This window comes from Xylona heveae, assembly GCF_001619985.1.
Source record: "Xylona heveae TC161 unplaced genomic scaffold L228scaffold_11, whole genome shotgun sequence".
NCBI lineage: Eukaryota > Fungi > Ascomycota > Xylonomycetes > Xylonales > Xylonaceae > Xylona > Xylona heveae.
The window spans coordinates 351,486-364,547 of NW_017264203.1; the positions used below are offsets into that span (position 1 = coordinate 351,486).

A 13,062-nucleotide genomic window follows, 5' to 3' on the forward strand; every position below is an offset into this window, starting at 1 on the left:
TTTTCTTTTTTTCCTTTTTTTTTCCCCTTCATCCCTGTTTCTCCAAACTTATTTCAGCACTGCTTAGTTTTGTAAGTTATAAAAAAACACAAACCTTCGGTATACTTTTTGTCTTCCTGCACTTTTCTTGCTTCCAATGAATCAGAAATTTTCCTGTATCCTGAACCCGATAAGCATAATACTACTTATTGTCAAACAAGGCAATATAGAAAAGAGAGGTTTCTACTGATGTTCAAATTTACATTGAAGATGAATAAAAGCATGCAATAGTGCACGGAGTTGCTATGATTGATACTTCGAGCTGACGGTTTGATAATAAATCTCAAGATGTTCTATTCGATATACTAAGATTCTCTACTAAAATTTATTTACGAGCAAAGACCGAACATCGGACACAGCCGTCCGAGCAGCTTGCTTGAGCACGAGGCGATGTTCAGCCTCTCTATATTTATTCCACGAATCCAATCCGTCTCTGGTCTGAAACGAGAGGGTGTCGTAACCTTGGCGAATCATCTTGGTCACTTCTCTTGGACTGAAGTCTTTACCACGACCTTTTGCCTTTTCAGACTCCAGGAGGGTGTGATAATGCTTTGTGACGCCTATCAGTGTCTCGATGGAGTTTGTCGCTGCACGCTTTGATAGATCGTGAGCGGTTTGGAATCGTGTTACAGTATCGCCGCTTTCGACGAGTTTGTAAAAGAGATCATCGTAGGAGGCGGCGTCGGGAAGGAAGGCCTCGCCAGCGGATATGGAGAAGGCAAGAACATTGACGAGAGAGTCGAGGAGGATCTGGAAGTCTGGAAGAGTTTTGAAATCATCGGCATAACTTGTGAGGAAGCGCATCAGGTTTAGGAGAGAGCGCCATAGTTCGGACCAATGATATGCTGACACGACATTTATTAGAAATCATGTTCTTGTCGAATATGACGTCGGATTCTAAGTACTTACATAGTCGAACGCGTGATCTACTAAGAAAAGAGACCATCCGAAGAAGAATACCGATACAGGCGCTGTTCCCGTGAGAAAGTGAATGCAGAGAAGAGGGCTGCAAAGACTTACAGATAGAGAGCGACATCGAGTCGACGTCGCAGATTGTGATTGATTGAATCGACCACAATGTCCAGTATCACTGTCGCTTGGATACGTTCGCCTGGAATTAATGGTAAATAAGGTTGCCTCTGACGGCATAATCGGACGTAAGATTTGCTCTCGTCACTGCAAATCCGCTTGCAAAGGACTGGGTCTTCGATAATTATTCGGAGCGTGAGCAGGTTTATATGCGAATATAAGGTTGTGCGAGTAGATCGATGGGCGTGATGGAGAAGGTAAGATGTGAAGGAGAGGAAAGAAGCGAAGGGAGCTTCCTCGTGCTTTTGCGCGGGGGCAGAGACAAGATTGTGACAGAATAAGGAGTTCGCATTGGCAAAATCGTAGGTTCCTAGCAATATGGCTGCTTGAGGTATAGGGCTGTGCGTGTCAGCTCACTGCATAAATTTTGCGAAAGTATAGGGTTCTTACAGAGCGGCAAGCTGCGCTCTTGCTGCCTCGGGGCTTGGCGCTTGTTGCACTGGCTTGGGTGTACCGGTCAATGCACCAAGGCCAAAGAAGGAGAGCGTATTGTTTAGAGTCCAACCCTCCGGTAAGTCATTCTGAATTGCAACATATTCATCTCTTGCAGATGAACAAGTTGTCCCGACGCTGCGAACAATTTTGAGAATAGCATTTTCGTTGACGAAATCTTCGAGGCGCAGCCGATAGGGATTCTGGAATTCAAATTTATTGTAGTTTGCAAGTAGACCAAGAAGAAGAAATGGTTCAAATGCTCCAGATTGGGTATCACGGTCCTGGGTATACTGAATTGACATAAGCATGGTCATTGCGGCGTGATCCAATTGAAATCACCTACCTTCATCAAAGATGGGAAAAGATCGCGGTGAATAAAATAGGATATCAAGCTTGTTTGGTATGCCCCTGATGTTATCGAAAGTGCCACATCAATTGCCTTTTCTCGGAGTTGCACTGCTGACAGTCAGGGATTACTTCCAATGAGTGCGCACATTTAAAGGACCTCGTGGACTTACTGGTTCGTCCATTTCGTATTATATTGTCCAATGTATTGACAAAGTCGGTAAAGACATGATCCACCTGATCGAGACCTGCAAGAACTGCGATGATGTCTGAGCTTGGGTTTGTATACCTTTTGGTCAGGACGGCGTGGAGGAAGACTGTCAAGGTCTAGGTTATAAGCGTGAATAGCCAGAAATTGATTTAGCCAGCACAGAAGCCTACATCGAGTGCAATCTCATCGGAAGGAGCTGTTCCGGATTTAATGCGCTGGATCGATTGCGCAAAGAGTTGTCTTGACTCGTTCTAGGTTTATGTGAGTATGAAATCACAAAACGTAACGACATTTCATACATGTAAATGGAGGAGCTCATCAGCGCTCAGATTTGTAAGGATTCTCTGGAGCGTCACTCGGTCCGGGCGTAGCACAAAAAATTCCCGCCAGAACCCTTCGCTCTTTTCGTCGTCATTGTCGTCCTATCGAGCGTGTCAGCAACCGTTACACCTCCGTAGAGAGAGTATATGAGCATACGCGAAATAGTGCTTCATAGAGCTCAACAATCTTTGGCTGGAAGGTCTCAGGTCGGGCTTGCTGGGTAAGAGGAGACGACTCCATACCACAGACTGCCATATGAACCAGACCCCTAAAATTATCGGTAAGAGAAATTATTCCCGATTGGTAGAATTAATCATGACTCTAAGAAAGTCGCTTTGTCCTTGAATGTCCGCTCCGTGTCCGCTTGGGGATTTGGGGATGATAATCTCCGATTGATAACTGTCAGAGATAATCTTTCCGTTGGTTGATTGACGATCTTTAGCCAATCAAACACAAGTAAGAGATGTTCAATCACACGTGAGTGATTGGCTCATTTCGATTATTCATTGCTTAGTCATATCCAATATGTCATCCTTCCGCGGGTCCATACTGGTGGGTAGTCATGGGAACTTGAATCAAAGCTTCCTCAACATCTTTAACGCTCAATTAACGACAAACGTTCATAAAGGTCTTTCGCCTTGTGGCATCAGCGACATAGATTGCATTTCTGGAAACGAAATTTTACCATTCTTTGTTCAATAACCAGAGTATTATTCTTCGTTGCAAAAATGGCGCTTCCTCGATGTGTTGCCTCATCGGCAGCATCCTCTGCCAGCCTCACGAGATTGCTCAGCATTTGCCCAGTAGCGCCACGCCAGTGCCTTCATGCTTCCCGGAGCTTCTCTTCGTCTAGATCAGCGTTCATTATCACAAGTCGACGTCTGCAAACTGCCACAGCCCACCACCCAAAAAGCTTTGACTCGCAGCCCCCGCCACCGCGGAACAGCGGCGTTCCAGACACTTCCATTGCGGGCGGGGTTCCGGAGGTCAACGATACTCGACCGCCACGATTCATTGGGGAGTTCGAGGCTCGAACTGAGTCGCACTCAGATGAGAAGTCGAGCGTGAGCATCTCCGAGGGAGAGGCACAGAAAGCAAAGCCTACAACGGCAAACCTTTCCCCGACGTCCACTCCGACCCCATCGCCTTCGCCTGCAAAGCCGAGACAGCGGAAGCTACGTCCTCGAAAGGCAGCAATGACTTTGTCCTCGACCGCTGTCGAACAACTTCGAAACCTACTCTCACAGCCCGAACCAAGACTCATTCGAGTAGGTGTCAAGAACCGAGGATGTTCTGGCCTGGCGTACCACCTCGAGTACGTTGAAAAACCAGGGACCTTCGATGAAACGGTCGAGCAGGACGGCGTCAAGGTCCTGATTGATTCCAAGGCCTTGTTCAGCATCATCGGAAGCGAAATGGACTGGGTTGAGGACAAGCTCAACCGAAGATTTGTCTTCCGAAACCCCAACATAAGTAAGTTTCATTCATTCGTCCTTTAGGACTGTCAAGCCAACGATACTAACAAGTTAATAGAGGAGCAGTGCGGCTGCGGCGAATCGTTCATGGTTTAATGCATAATGCATGCTGGTTATGCTCGCGGGCCTTTGGTTTTTGATTATTCACCATTATGATGTCACATATTGCGGTCGGCGACTTTTGAAATCTTTTGGAGTTTGAGCATCGCGATTGGCGTTTGGGCAACAGGAGGCGTTTTGGAATGATGCGAGATGAGCACATTTATTGCTATTTCCTAATTACAAATATGAAGATATTCATCTTTACTATTACAACTACTGTTTGATTTTTGCCCGCTTTCTTCTTTCTCGATTTGATTGATCAGAAGATTCCCGGAGCAAAGTCAAGGACCTTGAGGTCCTCGATTAGTCCTGGTGGCGCTGTAGATAAGCTGTCTACGAAGGCCAAATGTGCTGGATCTCTATTCAGATAATAGTATCGGTCAGCATCATTTTCGAATTCGCAGACAAAAGCATGCGTGAAGCCACCCTGTTGAATATTAGCATTTGGAAACATCCCACAGCTAGTCCAGCTACCAAAAAATACCTGTTTGCCTTCAGGACTGTTATCTTTGCCACCTTTGAATGACTTGATATACGGTTTTCCTGTATTTGGAGACACGCATTTTTCTTGAAGAGAAACTAATCGCTGACAAATCTGTGTATCATAGTGGTGGTCAGCATGATGTCTCCTCGAATAGTTAGTTTTTCTTCTCGGAAAATTTTCATGATCTCGACGTAGTTCCAATTGATGCTTCATGCCATTGCCTCGAAACATTACAACCGGACAGTAGCTTCACCGACGTTCTTAATCGACGAAGTGAACCCAAAACAGCTAACAACAGTATTCTCTCTTTACCAAAACGACATGTGCTAATTGAACCAATCAAAGGGTGTCCTCATCGACAATTCCCGACGAAAGAAAAAGAAAAGAAAACAAGTGTGGAGAGAAGCGCTATGTCAGGGCCACAACGTACATCGGCAACAATATCCGAGGGAGCCGAAGCGCCAAATTTGAAAAAGAGGATATGAATAAGACCCATTGCGCCTTTTTCAGTCCGGTAGCTGTTTATGAATTGATATGCTTCAGTCCGATTGATATCGAAGAGCAATCTGATTTCTGTCGTTAGAATTCAATCGTGGGTAGAGGGGGAAGATTATGGAGCAGAATAGATGAATAAAGGTGTGACCGAAACCGGCAGGATTATAAAGCTTTATATCTAATCCCGGGAGTTAGCAATCCTAGTAGATTTGGATCTCGCGCTGCAGTCATAATTACATTACAGTACAGCGGCTGTTCGTCAAGACAACCTCAGGTGGTTTCCATTCACTTGTTACCGAGATTCGTAGTTGCTCTCATTCTATTCAGCTCACGTCATCCACTGCCAGCAAAGGCAAACCAAATATGAAGAACCATATCTGAAATTTTTGAGCTGGATGAATTATTAGCAGCTCTCGAAGTTCTTTCAAACATCATATAAGAATATTTTAGAGAAAAATTTGTTGATTTTAGAAAGGAAAAAATATATATCGAAATATTTGGAGGTATAGTTACCTTATATCTATAGGATGATGGCAATGTTCAGGCGAAACTTTGCAGTAGAATCATATAAAATTTATAGAGTACTTGTCCCTATATGTCTACTTAAGCATACACTCATTAATATTAATCTGTCTCAAACTTTTGTATTCTTTGAAGCACCTCAGACTACATCTGCGAATGCAATTGCAAAAATAAGAGCTCACTCGTTCGAGATTCTTTAGTATCTGCATCTGATAAGATTCTCCGTCATTCTCAGGGTCCTAGCCGGAGGCCGGTCCGCGCTGCGGAGGATTCAGCCGCCGCTGCCCCGAGCATCATACGAAACTCCCAAATACTACGACATCATATGCAACGTATCAAATCACTGAACCATAATAAACACGACCATCACCACAACAGTATAACGCACATTCGCGCATATACGCTTGCATTTACTGCCAGCGCCTGCCACCTTCCTATGCGCATCCGACTTCTTATTCCGAGGAGACTACCTATCCATCCTCAACAGCAGCCATGGCAGACGAGGACACCGACAAAAACAGTGCCAATATCGGCAGCAGCACTACAACTGCAGCTCCACTTCTGTTGATCATCCGATTCACCACATCTGCGCCGGATCTCCCTCTCCCTATTATCTCCCCACACACCGCGACCGGACTATCCGTCAAGCAACTCATTCGCGCCCATCTACCCGCTGACACTCGCGCGCGGCGGCTACGATTGATCCACGCGGGGCGAGTATTACCAGATGCTTTACCATTAACGAAGACACTCAAATTAACTCTTCCTCCACCATCCATCTCATCTTTGGCATCATCGCCTTCACCTTCACCATCGCCTACGCCGTCGCAGGTACATCAAGACTCTCCTTCGCGCTCGGTCTCCACAAGTCGTTTGCAGAATGTACTCTTTGGGAAATCGCCAACCACTTCGACACCCACAGCAACCGCAGGAGAAAGTACCAGAGGCAAAGAAGTCGCGCAAGAGGATGGAGCAACGGAAGAAGAGGAAGAACACAAGCCATTACTCCAACCGACAACCCCGCAACATTCGCAGACTCAAACTCCCATCCTCACACCAGCAACTCCCGCAAAAAATCAACATAATCAGCCTATAAGATTCTATATTCATTGCTCCGTGGGCGAAGAGTCGCTCTCGCCAGGCGAGCTTGCAGACGAAGCCGCCGCGGCGGAAGCTAGTGTCAAACGAATTACGGACGAGTCTACGCTTGGCGGTGGTGACGCAGAAGCACATGGAGATGTAAAAGGCAAAGGCGTCGCAGGGACAGGGGCAAGAGGCTACGTCGCCGGGAGAACAGGGATAGCAGCAGCAGGGGCTGAAGCCGAGACAGAGGCAGAAACAGATGCGGTCGCTCCGGCCAGCACGACGGCCGCGCCGCGGGGATTTGACAGATTACTTGGTGTGGGGTTCTCACCGGCAGAAGTTGCGGCGTTGAGGTCGCAGTTTGTTGCGCTGCAGTCTCATTCGCATACCCCTGATACGATGCCTTCGGCGGCGGAGATGCGGATGCTCGAGGATCGTTGGATGGACGAATCGGTTGCGGCGGGCAGCGGTGGAGGAAATGCTGCTGATACGGACGATGTGCAGCGTGGTGCGCTCGAGGATATGCTGTTGGGGAATATCATGGGGTTCTTTTGGCCGATTGGAGCGGTCGTTTGGCTGCTTCGTGAGGAGGGTGTTTGGAGCCGACGTCGCCAGATTGCCGTGTTTACGGGCATGTTGGCCAATATTACATTTAGTATATTAAGGGTGACTTCGTAAAAGCCCAAAAAATGGCGGGGGAGAGAGCAGGTGGTTGGTCTGCAATTTCCGGGCATAAATGAGGACTGCCTACTGTGGCTCCTGGAGGACTATATCTGTTAGGGTTGTGTATCTGGCGTTTGTTTCACAGGCTTTTTTGAGAAGCATAGCGTTGGCGTTTTTAGAGCAAGTCATTATATCTTTGCATAATATACCAGACATGCTAGCCAGTCAAATGATTCTGGCTTGAACTAAAATAAATTACTCAGGGAATATTGAGAAAGTAAAAAGAACGGCATTATGATGTACTGTGTGGAATAGGTGTTCACTCCCAATGCTCCGAAACCAAGTTCCATAAACCCCACCGACCTAACGAAATTTGCTAACAATGACGGCAATGATGAGCAATACGAGAATAGTGATAATAGCAATCGTAATTAGCCGATTCGTAGCCATCCTAATAGACACTCGTCAGTTGATGATTGCTCTTCAGTGAGTCGAGGTACATGCTGCAATGATACCCCCACAAATGTCAATGGAGGGTGAACTACCTACGGGCCATCCCCCTCAATGTCTTGATACTCCTATCTGTGTAGCCTTCTGACTCGTTCAGATTCGACTGGGTGTGGAGGATGGTTTCTCTTTGGCGGCCAAGGTCAGCAAGGGTATTTCTACCGATATCTTCCGTCTCGAGTGCGACTCTTTGGCTGTCACGCAGCCGCTGCGTCGAGCGGTCAAGACGATCCGTTCCGGCCAGAAGCTGCTGTCGTTGTTCTAGCTGCGCATCGGCATTGGGATTATCGGAGTATCGCGCGCCAAAGAGCGCCTGGCGGTCATCCGTGAGGCCCCTCAGCTTGCGCTTGAAGGCATCCATGTCGCTTTCATAATTGCGGAATCGCTGATTGATCTTGTTACGGCTGCTCGAAGGGATATTTTGTTTCTCGATGCGCATTTGATCAAGCTGGATCGTGGTGGTTAATTTCATTCATCTCAATCGAAATCATGGCGCTGTGGGTCTTACGATTTCTGTTCCTTCGTCCAAAGTGCGTTCTGCCTGCCCAATAGCCGCCTTGCGTGGCTCACCTGACAGTTCAGAGATCTGATCGAGCTTTTGTGTCAGGTCCGCCTGGATGAGCTTGAATTCGGCTTCGTAGCTATTGAACAGCTCCGTGCCAGCATCGGTGTCTAACGGGTTCGCCATGTTGATTTGATATGAAATATTTAACAGTGAGGGGTATCAAGAAGGAGAGAGAGAGTGTGTGTATGTAAAACAATCGAACAAGTGTATCAGAATCGTAGGGCAAAGCGTAGTTGTCAAGGGCGAGTCGAAGCCTAAGTGTAGGCGGTGAGCGTTAACAAGGGAGGCGAGATAATACAGCGCCGACGGAGCTAGTCTGATAGGCTCAACAAATGGCGGTATTATATGCACTAGTATCCGCGAAGTTCTTCTTTGGGAGACAAAGATGTTTTCTATTCCCAAGTCTGTATCAAATCTCTTTTGGTCTTTATGATTTGAGTCCTGCCAGTAAGTGCCTGGAGGAGATGATGTGATGTTGTTCCTCAGCCGTGGCGCAGTGACGAATCATAATTGCCGCTTCAAATAAGGAGCCTGGCCCATTCCATATCAGGAAATCACTGAAAAGGGAAGGAACGACCCTCTGCAGGACCCTGGTTTCCCCAGACCTCTGCCGTCATATTATTTCTTCATTGTGCTGGATGAGCTTTTTTGCTGTTTGAATGTATAAGTCGTTTCTGTGATTGGCGTTGATTTTTCTTTCTCTTATAGTTTTCATTTTCCAAACTTCCATGCATTTCATGCATATCTATCTTTATCCTGTCCTGCATACCTAGGTAGATCCTGATGGTCGGGTCAAGTCTATACATCATGACTTTGGCGAATGCCACATTCCCTGGATTTGAAGATCCATTCACCCTCTCGTCCGTCATCTACATGAAGCATTCTCATGTAATTTCCCTTTTACTTGTCTCTACCTGCAATGTCTCGTAAAAAAGTTGCAATCGTTGGCAGCGGTTGCGCTGGTATCGGAGCGCTCTGGGCCTTGCAACACACTGAACATGACATTCATCTCTATGAGAGCGAAGACCGTCTCGGAGGCCACACTAATACCGTGACATTTGAGCATGACGGTCACAATACCAATGTTGATACGGGTTTCATTGTGCTGAACACAGCCACATATCGTCAGTTTGCCTCCACTGCTTATGCTTTGCCATTCAGTCACAAAAGCAACAGTCAATTCAATGAATAATCACATGCTCATTTATGTATCTCAGCAAATTTTATTTCGTTTCTCAAACAACTTGATGTCGAGACTCTTCCCACTGAAATGACTTTCGGCGTATCACGGGACCAAGGAGCATTTGAATGGGCAGGAACATCATTGTCCGCAGTATTTGCTCAAAGATCTAATATCTTCCGGCCGCGCATGTGGCGCATGATATTCGACATTATCCGCTTTAATCAATTTGCACTGGATTTACTCGTTGACGAAAGTCAAGACCTAGAAGAAGAAAGCCACTCTTCAACTGGAAAAGCAGCTGCACCTCCATCTTTCAGCTTCTCAAAACAGATCAGTATTGGCGAGTATCTTGAACGCGAAGGCTACTCTGATGCTTTTCGCGATGACTATCTTATTCCCATGACGGCCGCAGTTTGGAGTACCAGTCCGGACAAATGCTCACTCGAATTCCCAGCCATGACTCTTGTCCGATTCATGTGGAATCATCATCTACTCAGTACTGTCCGTGCTCGACCGAAATGGCTAACTCTCAAGCACGGCGGCAAAGCGTATATCGATGCTGTCATGAAGCGATTTCCTTCCGATCGTATCCATCTTTCCACCCCAATCGCATCCGCAAGTAGCTCTTCCGACGGACGAGTCTTGCTTCGCGCTACTCGCGGCACAATTGAAACATTCGACCACGTCATTCTCGCCACGCACGGGGATCAAGCCCGGCAGATCATCCTCCAAGGCGGTGCGACAGAAGAAGAGCTGGATATCCTGAGTTGTTTCCAAACCAGCGCAAATACGGCCGTGCTTCATTCCGATCTCTCCGTATGTCGATTTGTGCTCGTTTCTCATCCATATTCCCTCTATTCACTCACAATTATGGCAATCAGCCTACTAACTTATCTCAATCATACAGCTTATGCCCACGCGTCCCCTGTCCTGGTCAGCATGGAATTATCTCACTCGTAGTAGTCCTGACGCTACTTCGTCCAATGCGCATCCCTCTCCACCTCGCTCTCACCCAGAAGTATGTCTGACATACAATATGAATATGCTGCAACACATTCCACAGGAAACCTATGGACACGTTCTGGTCACATTAAACCCGCTGACGGAGCCTGATCTGTCTCTCGTCCGCGGCCGCTGGACTTATCAACATCCTTTGTATAACGCTGCTGCTGTCTCCGCGCAAGCCCGACTCCCGCGTATTCAGAACACACGGGGGATAAGTTACGCTGGGGCATGGACAAAGTATGGCTTTCACGAAGACGGGTTCTCGAGCGGACTCAAGGTTGCAATAGAGCATCTTGGCGCGGAAATTCCCTTTGAGTTTGTTGATTCAACCTTTTCAAGAGGAAAACGGCCGGTATTGGGATGGGAGGATTGGATGGTGCGTATTGCTGTGCTGTTTGTGCAGTGTTTAATTGCGATTTGGGGGACGCTGGTTTTGGGGAGAAAAGAGCGGATTCCGGTGCAGCTCGAGGGAATATTGGGACGCTGGTCTGGAAAGAAGAGAAAGGCGTTGTGAGTGTCAGGCGTAATGTACATGAGTATGTCACAGAATGTCAAAGACATGTGGAAGCTATTATATTATATTTCTTAATGGTGGAGATGATTAAAGAAAAGCATTATATGCATGAACAAACAAATCCAGTATCATTGTTCGTTTTCCTCTTTTGACAAAATAAAAGCGCCAAAACAATACCAATTTAGAGGAATTCCACTTCGAAGATGAAAATAAATAAACGTAGATATGCGCCGGAGAAAAGATGAATCGAGTCAGAAATAGTGGAAAAGGGTGGAAATTTTAGTCCTGCAAGTTGTTCAGGCTTTTACTTTCATCCACCAATGCTCTTCTCACTTTCGGCCAGTCCGCTGCCTCTCAATTTCATCGCGGAAGACGTTCGGAGGGCCAGACGTAGGAGCATTGTCGTATCCGGTAGCAGCATCTTCAGCCTGCAGCAGAGTCTCCTCTTTGTTTGCACGTCGACCGCCATTAGCCTGCTGAAAGTCCGCACCAAGCGGGACAGATCCCTCATCTTGGTCGAGGGGAATGTGTCCGCCCATTCGTTGTCGTCGTGACTTCCCAATACCATAGCCTTTGCGAGTGCCACGATGCTTGCGCATGCCAAAGTATAGACCGATACTGACAAGCAAGATGATGATGATAGCAATCGGAAGACCAATCGCCAAACCAGTTCCTTGGCTTGGATGGCTACCGCTGCCAGAATGTCCGGACTTGGCTCCAACTAGAAGCACAGTGGGTCCTGTATAAGTCTGTGGGGGAGACCGTCCATTGACGTCTAGCGCAACAAGGTAGAGAGTTAGGTTACGTTCAGAATCGTTGTCACTGATAATTGACTTGGTCATGGTTAGAGAGACATGGCCAAAAATATTTAATGACGGTTTGGACGACCAAGTGTCGACTTTGTCATCATCTTCGGATGCCCCGCTGGGTTTTGCCTCAATGGTCACTGTCGAATTGATGGTGAAGAAACTGGGATCCCACGTGACTATATAGAGAAGACAAGCTGTCAGAAATTTTTTGTCTTGTTTTTTTTTCTCGTTGGAAGATGAAGTTCAGAACACAATGCGCAGAATGAGAGAGGCGTCTCACCGAAATAAGTCTCTCCAGCAACCAATTCCTCGCCCTGAGTAGGCTGGCAAAATGGTGCATTATCACCATCTTTGTTGGTGCATTTTGGAACTGATATTCCGTTGGTGGCGCTCGCTGCTGGAGCGGCCTCCGTGCCAGTGGAAGTAGCTTCTGCGATGGCGCTCGCTGCTGATACACTCGTGGCCGAAGTAGCAGTCGCATCCGTGGCGGGATGTTCGGCCTCCCTTTTATCAATATAGGACCACAGGTCCTTCCAGACAGCTTCGGGTTTGGCATCTCTTTGCGCAATATCAGCTCTTTGCTCGACTGGCCCTGCCAGGGCTCCGTGGCTGCCAAAAAGCGCTGCATAGCCCGCGAGACAGGCGAGAAATCTAGGTGCGTTTTGGGAATACATATTGTGTACTGGATGCTCAACCGCCAACAAATAAATGATCTAATCACTTATGTCCAAGTGGTTATAAATCATCAATGGAGTCCACGGAGAGGAAGAAAATAAACGATAGAAGAGCAGCAATCAAAGGAAAAAGCAGAGAAGATAAAAGAGTGAGCAGGGTGGAGAGTTGGAGGCTAGACAAAAGACAAGTATGGAATCAATTGAATTGTCACCATCATGAGAGGCAACCAAGGGAGGAAGGCTCAACCGCCACCTCAAGCCCCCCTTGGTAAATGAACAAAATGTAGTCTTTCCATGCCGAACAATAAGGCAGTTGATGCTACTTTGGGTGCGATAAACGATGTTGCGATTCCTGGAGAAGGCAAACGCCTCGCATCCAGCCACTTGTCTCACAGCATATCAATGAGATAGATGATCGACCTTACTTGAGGGGGAACCAAAGGGATACGTTTCATCCGCCGCCCTTATAAACCATCTCGTTCTGGGTGGTGGTGAAGGATGTTTACGGTGGGTGGAGTTCCTAAGTTGACATTCCCCTTGC

The 13,062-nt window shown here is 47.1% G+C and overlaps 7 protein-coding genes across 7 annotated transcripts; 3 read left to right on the forward strand and 4 right to left on the reverse strand.

The window, feature by feature from the left end:
- Nucleotides 1-300: 300 nt before the first annotated feature.
- On the reverse strand, nt 301-2,817 carry L228DRAFT_233313 (DUF1741-domain-containing protein). The gene is made up of 9 exons (XM_018330627.1): nt 2,597-2,817; nt 2,419-2,541; nt 2,290-2,370; nt 2,082-2,235; nt 1,907-2,019; nt 1,519-1,853; nt 1,060-1,467; nt 949-1,010; nt 301-884 (listed from the first exon to the last, which is right to left on the reverse strand). Exons 1-9 carry the CDS (start codon nt 2,693-2,695, stop codon nt 358-360), a joined length of 1,902 nt encoding a protein of 633 aa, XP_018185483.1. The 5' UTR covers nt 2,696-2,817; the 3' UTR covers nt 301-357.
- A 211-nt stretch (nt 2,818-3,028) lies between these two features.
- L228DRAFT_250344 (hypothetical protein) lies at nt 3,029-4,395 on the forward strand. Its single transcript, XM_018333304.1, has 2 exons — nt 3,029-3,913; nt 3,974-4,395. The coding sequence occupies exons 1-2, from the start codon at nt 3,169-3,171 to the stop codon at nt 4,009-4,011; spliced, it is 783 nt and encodes a 260-aa protein (XP_018185484.1). The 5' UTR covers nt 3,029-3,168; the 3' UTR covers nt 4,012-4,395.
- On the reverse strand, nt 4,156-5,184 carry L228DRAFT_285325 (hypothetical protein). The gene is made up of 3 exons (XM_018336326.1): nt 4,932-5,184; nt 4,502-4,612; nt 4,156-4,444 (listed from the first exon to the last, which is right to left on the reverse strand). The coding sequence occupies exons 1-3, from the start codon at nt 4,995-4,997 to the stop codon at nt 4,277-4,279; spliced, it is 345 nt and encodes a 114-aa protein (XP_018185485.1). The 5' UTR covers nt 4,998-5,184; the 3' UTR covers nt 4,156-4,276.
- A 663-nt stretch (nt 5,185-5,847) lies between these two features.
- On the forward strand, nt 5,848-7,592 carry L228DRAFT_250346 (hypothetical protein). Its single transcript, XM_018333305.1, has one exon. The coding sequence runs from the start codon at nt 6,011-6,013 to the stop codon at nt 7,277-7,279; it is 1,269 nt and encodes a 422-aa protein (XP_018185486.1). The 5' UTR covers nt 5,848-6,010; the 3' UTR covers nt 7,280-7,592.
- On the reverse strand, nt 7,363-8,779 carry L228DRAFT_250347 (V-snare-domain-containing protein). Its single transcript, XM_018333306.1, has 3 exons — nt 8,280-8,779; nt 7,810-8,219; nt 7,363-7,715 (listed from the first exon to the last, which is right to left on the reverse strand). The coding sequence occupies exons 1-3, from the start codon at nt 8,457-8,459 to the stop codon at nt 7,628-7,630; spliced, it is 678 nt and encodes a 225-aa protein (XP_018185487.1). The 5' UTR covers nt 8,460-8,779; the 3' UTR covers nt 7,363-7,627.
- A 176-nt stretch (nt 8,780-8,955) lies between these two features.
- L228DRAFT_250350 (amine oxidase) lies at nt 8,956-11,154 on the forward strand. The gene is made up of 3 exons (XM_018333307.1): nt 8,956-9,460; nt 9,554-10,335; nt 10,427-11,154. Exons 1-3 carry the CDS (start codon nt 9,256-9,258, stop codon nt 11,036-11,038), a joined length of 1,599 nt encoding a protein of 532 aa, XP_018185488.1. The 5' UTR covers nt 8,956-9,255; the 3' UTR covers nt 11,039-11,154.
- On the reverse strand, nt 11,115-12,948 carry L228DRAFT_285329 (hypothetical protein). Its single transcript, XM_018336327.1, has 2 exons — nt 12,128-12,948; nt 11,115-12,023 (listed from the first exon to the last, which is right to left on the reverse strand). The coding sequence occupies exons 1-2, from the start codon at nt 12,519-12,521 to the stop codon at nt 11,368-11,370; spliced, it is 1,050 nt and encodes a 349-aa protein (XP_018185489.1). The 5' UTR covers nt 12,522-12,948; the 3' UTR covers nt 11,115-11,367.
- Between the last annotated feature and the right edge of the window lie 114 nt (nt 12,949-13,062).

Coding starts and splice junctions, on each gene's coding strand:
- L228DRAFT_233313 (XM_018330627.1), bottom strand. CDS start 2,695: ATGGCAGTCTGTGGTATGGAGTCGTCTCCTCTTACCCAGCAAGCCCGA. Junction 2,020..2,081: donor AATACGAAATGGACGAACCA/GTAAGTCCACGA, acceptor GACTGTCAGCAG/TGCAACTCCGAGAAAAGGCA. Junction 1,854..1,906: donor TTTTCCCATCTTTGATGAAG/GTAGGTGATTTC, acceptor ATGTCAATTCAG/TATACCCAGGACCGTGATAC.
- L228DRAFT_250344 (XM_018333304.1), top strand. CDS start 3,169: ATGGCGCTTCCTCGATGTGTTGCCTCATCGGCAGCATCCTCTGCCAGC. Junction 3,914..3,973: donor CTTCCGAAACCCCAACATAA/GTAAGTTTCATT, acceptor ACAAGTTAATAG/AGGAGCAGTGCGGCTGCGGC.
- L228DRAFT_285325 (XM_018336326.1), bottom strand. CDS start 4,997: ATGGGTCTTATTCATATCCTCTTTTTCAAATTTGGCGCTTCGGCTCCC. Junction 4,613..4,931: donor CCTCGGATATTGTTGCCGAT/GTACGTTGTGGC, acceptor TATGATACACAG/ATTTGTCAGCGATTAGTTTC. Junction 4,445..4,501: donor ACAGTCCTGAAGGCAAACAG/GTATTTTTTGGT, acceptor AATATTCAACAG/GGTGGCTTCACGCATGCTTT.
- L228DRAFT_250346 (XM_018333305.1), top strand. CDS start 6,011: ATGGCAGACGAGGACACCGACAAAAACAGTGCCAATATCGGCAGCAGC.
- L228DRAFT_250347 (XM_018333306.1), bottom strand. CDS start 8,459: ATGGCGAACCCGTTAGACACCGATGCTGGCACGGAGCTGTTCAATAGC. Junction 8,220..8,279: donor TGGACGAAGGAACAGAAATC/GTAAGACCCACA, acceptor ACCACGATCCAG/CTTGATCAAATGCGCATCGA. Junction 7,716..7,809: donor TTGAGGGGGATGGCCCGTAG/GTAGTTCACCCT, acceptor AGTGTCTATTAG/GATGGCTACGAATCGGCTAA.
- L228DRAFT_250350 (XM_018333307.1), top strand. CDS start 9,256: ATGTCTCGTAAAAAAGTTGCAATCGTTGGCAGCGGTTGCGCTGGTATC. Junction 9,461..9,553: donor GCTGAACACAGCCACATATC/GTCAGTTTGCCT, acceptor TATGTATCTCAG/CAAATTTTATTTCGTTTCTC. Junction 10,336..10,426: donor TGCTTCATTCCGATCTCTCC/GTATGTCGATTT, acceptor TCAATCATACAG/CTTATGCCCACGCGTCCCCT.
- L228DRAFT_285329 (XM_018336327.1), bottom strand. CDS start 12,521: ATGTATTCCCAAAACGCACCTAGATTTCTCGCCTGTCTCGCGGGCTAT. Junction 12,024..12,127: donor TGCTGGAGAGACTTATTTCG/GTGAGACGCCTC, acceptor TTCTCTATATAG/TCACGTGGGATCCCAGTTTC.